General features: G+C 45.4%; 1 protein-coding gene across 1 annotated transcript in view; it reads right to left on the bottom strand.

The window, feature by feature from the left end:
• The window catches only part of LOC134467532 (poly [ADP-ribose] polymerase tankyrase-2-like), a 58,554-nt gene that overhangs the window by 10,120 nt on the left and 40,934 nt on the right, over positions 1 to 7,500 (bottom strand). Inside the window, exon 20 of the mRNA XM_063221387.1 lies at positions 2,405 to 2,684. Within this exon, the coding sequence (XP_063077457.1) occupies positions 2,405 to 2,684 (280 nt within the window). The remainder of the gene's footprint in view (positions 1 to 2,404; positions 2,685 to 7,500) is intronic.

Genomic DNA, 7,500 nt, shown 5'->3' with positions numbered 1-7,500 from the left:
AACAGTGTTGGGCAAGTTACTGAAAAACTGTAATGCATTGCTGATTACATGTTACTGTCTTTTCAAAATAATCCCTTACACTACATTTAGCAATTTGGGGACCTAAGGCGAATTTAGCTAGGGGGGCCATCGGCCCATCCCATATCACATTTTTTTAAACATAAAATCTCAATTTTTATTTTTATTTTTTTTAATCACGATTTTTTATTTTAAAAAAATAAATAATTACAAACATAAAAAACAGGCAAACTTGGATTACAACCCTTTCTGGACAGATTTCAATGAATAGGCTATTTGAAATTTTGCGAAGGCCTACATTAAATAAACTAAAATGTGAAACTATCTTTTCACTTTAATATGAGAGCAGTGATGTCCCCTCACTGAAGTGTTATTTCATGTGTGCATGATGCTGTCACCTATTTGAAGTGACGTTGATGTTGGATTTCATGGAATACTTTTAAATGCCGCTTTGGGAAGTAGATAGAGTAGGCGACAGGTGCACTCTCTTTCTGTCAGAACAGTGGTTTGCAGGCGTTTGCGTTTTCACGTGGATAATAGGTGCATTCGATATGTGTCAACTTATATATGCGCATTTAGACAGCAATGCACCCTGGATGGAAAATGCTGCATGACGGTTAGATTTCCTGTCAAACTTCGAAATTTCGTCGACGTTGCGTTGACGAGGTGACATGTCACATGGTGTAAAACTATCGCGGGATGAATGCGGCTGCAGTCAGATCTTGCAACCTCTGCAGTTGCTTATCCCCTTCAACGCTCGTCGGCGGACTGCCTCCGAGGTCACGCGCCCATGAACTGGTTGGTCAACAACTCACTCACGTGTGTATATGGGTCTTGTCTCACACCTCTACACAAGTTTGCGCAGGTCCCCACTTCAGCTCCTCCTCACTGCCTGTCCCGCCACTCCTCACACGTGGTGTGTTAGTAGAGCAAACCGGTGCGAGCTCATCGTCTCGTTCATATTTGTGGCCGACTGCAAATGCGCTGTATTTAATAACACCCACATTGTGACAACAAGTTCTCGCTCACGTTCCTTTTGCAACATCGACGCTCGCTACAAAGTCGTATGGGCTTACTTACTGCATTCCGAAAAGCGCGCTCTCTGTCAAACCCTTTAAAAGACGCGTGTGCGTATGATCAACAGAGCCTTCACTCTCCCTGTGCTCGCGTTAATCGAAGTATCGAAGTAATCTCCTCCACCCACGCTCAAAGCGCGAGTTGCTCTCTTGCCTGCACTTCTCACAGCATTGTCAAAAAAAATACAGGGGATTGCCGGTGTTCGGGCTGTTGTTTTCTTCAAAGGGTGTTGTTTCTTTTGAGTGGTGACGCTGTGTAGTCTAACAACACTGAACATAGGAAACGCTAGAACTATCTGCAAATGTCTTATGCCTTCCTATTTTTTGTGCTCCGCTTGGTGTTATTGACCATGAAGAGTTTGTTGAGTGTGGCGCTTGACAGTTATCCTCCTTATCTGAAGACGTCTTTGTGTGAATGTTTAGGAACTCGGCTAGCACACATGGCACACATGGATGGAATATGCATACAGACTTCTGTGCTTCTGCAGTTGTGTCAGATAATGCAATCAATCAGCTGCGTAGCCGGTTTGCTAACCATGGTAGACGTTTTGGTTTGCACGCATGAGCTCCAGGCCAAAACTGAGCTCTGCCACTCCACTGAGCGACTGCCACCTTGTGGACACAAGAGGGAATCACAAGAGGGAATCACAATTCAGAAACGCATCACGGGAGGGCGGACGGACGGACGGAGGGACGGACGGACACCAAAGCCTCTTATAGAGATGCGTGGGACGCATCTAAAAAGTCAGAGAATGCGCGCACATCAGTAGCACAGGTGCCGGACCAAACAGAAGATAACTGAAAGGAAATGATGTCATTATCATTTCCTGTCAGTATAAAATAAAATAAAATGAATTATGAGAGATATTGAGCTGCTGTATGCACCACAACTTCTAACAAATTTTAAATCAATTTGGGGGGGGGAAATGGCCAGCCGTGAACGATGTGCTTTCTTTCCCTTCCTATAATTAAGAGACTCCCAGCTATTTTGCTCACCTGACCTGGCTGAAGCCAGTAATAATCTCAGGGTCACCAGCCACTGTTGGCGGATAGCTTTCTTTGGTATGTCATATCATATGTACCATTATTAGCCTACTATATTGTGTTTACACCTTGTGCATCAATTGTTTGTTTTTATGTTGAAGACATTACAAACCACCAGATTGTAGGTTTGTACTCACCTTCCTCTCTCTTCTCCACGTCCGCGGCCTCCTCTGCCCCCGGTGGCAGCAGGAGGGAGTGCAGCTCAGGGAAGCCGGAGCCCAGGAGCCCTGGGGGGGCATCCAGGCCAGAGTCTGGGCAGGGGGAGCCGGGCACGGGGCACGGAGGGAGCGGCGAGGAGGTGGAGGAGGAGGAGGAAAAGGCCAACTGAGAAGAAGAGGAAGACGAGGAGGAGGAGGAGGAGGAGGTGGAGGTGGAGAGGGGAGGTGCTGGTACTCTGCCTCCGCCGCCACTAGTGGTGGTGCCTGTGATGCCCTTGATGCCAGCGAGGTTGACTGAGGCGGGCACGCTGAGGACCTGAGGCTTGTAGCAGGAGGGCAGAGCGGAGGGGGGCATGGCGGCCGTGAGCAGCGCCCGCACGTCATCCGCCTTCACCAATCACAGAGGAGAGATAGAGAGAGAGAGAGGCAGGTGACAATCAAAGAACGTAGAATGTAGATTGAATAAGAACGATTACTGGATGGAAAATGTGTTGGCCACGGTGTAGTACGGGGGCATAGGATGAGAACAAGGCGCGCATGGGCAGTGGATGCGAGTGCCAGGCCATGATGGATAAAAATTGTGACACCAGAAAGTCCGCAAAATTGGTCGAAAGAGCCATGTACAGTATCTGTCAAGCAAAAAGAAAAGGTTTGCTGTCTTGACCAGCAAAATTAATTTGCCATTTCAGATGTGAAACATGCTGAATTTTATCGACCACATTCGTATTAAATTATGGAGGGAAAACATACAGTAGCTTTATTTTTTAAACTTCATAATTCATTTTCCTGTTAGTATGTATTTAGGCCTGCTTTAAATCACCAGACCACAGTTGCAGAATACTGCTGCACAGTAACATGAAAAGACAACAGAAGTAAACATTTTTATTGAAGTGCAAATGTGAAAGTCAACCTTGGACAGACAAATTAAAGGAACAAATGGAGAGGAACAAATGAAGGACAAAAGTGTTAGGCTACATGTGACAGCTGCATATTTAAGTAGACAGTAGGGAAGTGGGAGCGTGGAAGAGAATGGCGTCAGAGTCTGAGATGAACTTATTTGCATGTTTTCCACATCAGAGTATGTCAGTAGCACAGCTGCTATGCAAGTCAATGACAGTGTGCATTAAAAACAAGAGGTTTTTTTTAAAAACTAAAATTATACATTTTGGCCTGCATATTAACAAAGAATAATCCCTTAATAAAAGGGGATTTGTGCACTTCCTTATTTGTTAAAGTTAAGTAATGCACCTAGTAATGCTAGATGCTAATTCCTAATCTTGACTGGTTCTCTGGGTAGTGTGAAATGTAGTGTTGAATCGGGTTGTAGCACTGCTACAACTGCGATTGACTTGTGAGGGCTGAACAGGATTTCAAACAGTTTTGATTTCCTTGCGACCATTGTAGATCACAAGTTGGTCATGAGGTGAAATCGCTTATCGTTACCCCATGTACACTACACAATGCGAGACTCACAATTGACCTCTGATTGAGTCAGAAATGGTCCCGATTCCTACAAAGTCATGCGACTGACAAATCGTGGCAAAATCAGGCCAAAAAATCGCACAGTGCAAGCCCAGCCATTAGTCGTGAAATCTTGAGCAGCGAGTGTCAGCTCAGAGTGTTAGCTGAGGCTAACAGGTTTACTCATTAGCATCTCAGGCTCTGACTCTGATCATGCATTAGGGTGACACAGAGGACAGTGGAGTGACAGTCCAGTGAGTGCACAACGACAGGTAGTGCTGTTGGAGAAAGTTGCTTGGTCTTGGAACACACCGCCATTCCGACACAAAAAATGTATTTTTTAGGGGCTTTGTATACCTTTATTGACAGGATAGTATGAGATGCTGACAGGAAGTGAGTGGGAGAGAGAGATGGGGGAGGATTGGGAAATGACCCCGTCCGGACTCGAACCGGGGTCCCCATGGGCATGAAAGCCCAAATGTGGGGGGCTTAGCGCGCTGCACCACAGCGCCCCCCAAAACAATGTTTAAATGGCTCGGAATGACAATCAAATACTGTCGGAAAATTTGGTGTGTCGGAATGGCGATTGACCCCCTGTTGGTTTTGGTACTTCCTCCGTACATTGTGGAACAGTTTGAGGCACAGAAAGTTTGCGGAATACAAATGATCCTCCAGAGATGAAAACGACAAAGGATGTGTGAAATATCAGACAGACCCAGGCACAGATGAAGAGAGATGAAGGAAAAGGGAAAGAAAGGAGGTGATAACAGAATACGCCTGGAAGTTACTGAGATAGAAAACGACCAGTCAATTAGAAAGATGCGGTAGAAAAGTGAAAGCAAACAAGTGATACACAATGACACAGCAGACCTGGGCTGCATTTTTTCACTCCGCTATAGCAAGTTAGTCTGTTGCTATGCAATTTCACATAGGCAACCGATTAAGTTGCTAAGTGGTTAGCAAGCATGGAGTAGTCTTGGGCTGAGGTGGTGAGAGATATAGCCTGCGTTAGTTCTGCCAGGAAGACTCAGAGCACCTGTGCATTTCGCAGAGCCAATCAGCAGCTGCCATTTCCTTTATAGTGACGTGTCTAACCATAGAGGTAGAAAATAACACTAGAGAGGACCCCGCCCCCCTTTTTACGGCAATCTGTAGCGGCCATTATCTGTAGGTAGATCAGAGAAATGGAAATTAACGGAGAACGAGGCTCACCTCTGTCAAAAATGGCTTAATCATGTGAAAATGTCCATCAACACACTATACAAGGACAATAGTTGAAGTGTGTTGCTAACTATGTTCATAAAAGATATTATTTGATTTTTAAATGTATTTTATCGACTCATATGATTTAAGTAGATATTTAGCCTGACATTTCAAATCTGGTCTTTGTAAATATGAAGTAACACTTTAATCACAGTTTTAGTTAATTTCTTGACAGGGGTGGGCGTGTTCTCCATTGACTTGCATTGCCTGAAAGTACCTACACTACCTACGGAAGTTGGGAAGCTCCAGCTGCCATTTCCCAGTGCTGTCGCACATTGCTGTGTCCTCTCTAGTGTTATTTTCTACCTCTATGTGTCTAACTCTCCTTTCTTGCTGGCTTTAGGCATGGCCGGTACGAAATCTCCTCCTCCATCCCCACCGCCACCAGTTGGGTCCAGTCTTCCTGTCCGGGGGGTTAAAGGTCCAGTTCCTGCTGCACGGCTACGGCAGGCTCTACTGGATCCGCCAGCGCAAGACCCGGGCTGATGATTGGACCTACGCCAAATACTGTCTACTTATGCCAATTCCATTGTCAATTATGTTAACATTAAATCGTTAAATACGAATTCCTCTCTCTGAGTCTTAATTGCAGAAATATACATCAGTGGTTCCCAACCAATGGGGGTCGGGACCCAACCTATGGGTCGCCAAAGATCCACAGAGGGTCGCGAAGCCCTGTTGATTTTAAGGGGTTTCATTTTAATACATACAGCACTGGTCTCCAAACAACGGCCCGCGGGCCAACTGCGGCCCGCGGGCAGCAAATTTCTGGCCCGCCATGAGGTCCTTAAAAATGAAACCATAAATGCGCCTATTTGTGGCCATGCGCGATTTTTGATCACAAAAACGTCAGTCGTCTCTCCTAAGCATTCACAAACAGTTAAATCTTATAATAACAGTCTCATGACAGACATTGACAATGACGCAAAATGGTGAAGTGCAATCTGTTGTCTCCTAGACATCTAGAGAAGCCGTTATTCATCATTGCGTTTACCTCGGTCATCAGACCATTCGCAATTGTGCGGTATCGAAGCACTCTCCTCTCTTCTGGTTGAAAATGAGGACAATTCTCTCCTTCCCTATTTTTATGTATTTAGCAGGCCAGATACATTTTGTCTTTTGTTTACTCACATTTATGTGAAGTTTGGATGACAATTATCCCGTATTTTGGAAGTATCATTTATGCAAGGTAGTAGCCTACATGTAGAGACGTTAACGCAATTCAAGCTCCAGAGAACAGTCGTTACCAAAAGAAGGGAGGACAAAAACGAAACCAGTTCCTTTAAAATGTCTTGGAAATATAGAGCCAGGTAGAAGATTAGCTGAGTATTCCTGAAGGTCAACGTTGCTGGGTGCAGCCTGCGCGCCGCGGTGAGCCGCGCCCTTTCTATTAAACCTGGAGAGTCATGAGGCGCGAAGCGCACAGTTATTTAAGCCAAGTCGGCAGAATTTTCTCAACTCTCTTCTGTTTGCAAATGTAAACGATTCTCCTTTGCTTCTATTGTATGTTTTTGTTATATCAGTTTTGCTTTGTCTTGCACTCGTAATATTCAAGGTCTGGCTGACCGTATCTGTATTTCTGTATCGCACGTGTATAACTGTATCGCATTCCTAATTTAGCCTATCTGAAGGCGCCACGGGAGCATCTGAGAACAGTAGGCTACCTTGCTCCACCCTACCCCTAACCCGAATTTCAGAAATGTCCAGGAAACATACGTAGGCTAGTAGTTAGGCAGAATAGGGTTTAATATTCCTGATGGCCCACCTCATCTCCCCGACAGCCCCGACGGTGCACGGTGCTCATGAGCGTGTTTCCCTTTGTTCAACCAGAAGAGTCTTGAGCGCTCAGTTATGCAGTTAGAGCACTCACTCTGTCCTCTGTTAAATCTGGACGATTCTCCTCCCCTGCACTATTTTTGTGTATTTGTGATATCACCCTCTTTGCATTTTAGCTGGCGTACTGTAGTAGCCCATTCTAAATGTGGAGGATATTTTTCCCCCGTAGTTTGGTAGGGGCGCGTTATGCGAGATCAGTTGAGCAGAGAATGCATGATACATCGGGGATGCGTTGGAGGAAAACTAATATGATTTTCGAAAACGACCGCAATAAAGAAATATATAGACGAGCATTCCTGGAAACTAACTATTTCATCTGCCTGGGTGCCACCTGTTGCATGGGCTTGCGTCTTTTCTGTTCAGGCAGAGGTGAGATGCAGCGCACGAGTTCAATGAGATTTAATCGCTATGGAAATTACTTTTGTTCCTCGATCGAATTGGGATTTTAGCGCACATTGACCTATATTTGTTTTAGGTCTTGTCATGTAGCCTAAATCTCTCTCCCCCTCCCTCCCTCCGTGCCGTGACTGAAGTGGCTCTGCTGGAGAGCACGTTCAGCAGTTGAACATGCATTCAGCAGTTGAACGTGCTCTCTCTCTCTCTCTCTCTCTCTCTCTCTCTCTCTCTCTCTCTCTCTCTCTCTC

The sequence above is a fragment of the Engraulis encrasicolus genome, chromosome 17 (assembly GCF_034702125.1).
Source record: "Engraulis encrasicolus isolate BLACKSEA-1 chromosome 17, IST_EnEncr_1.0, whole genome shotgun sequence".
In the NCBI taxonomy this organism is placed as follows: Eukaryota; Metazoa; Chordata; class Actinopteri; order Clupeiformes; family Engraulidae; genus Engraulis; species Engraulis encrasicolus.
The sequence above is the reverse complement of the archived record's forward strand: the minus strand, read 5'-3'. Positions and strand labels throughout refer to the sequence as shown.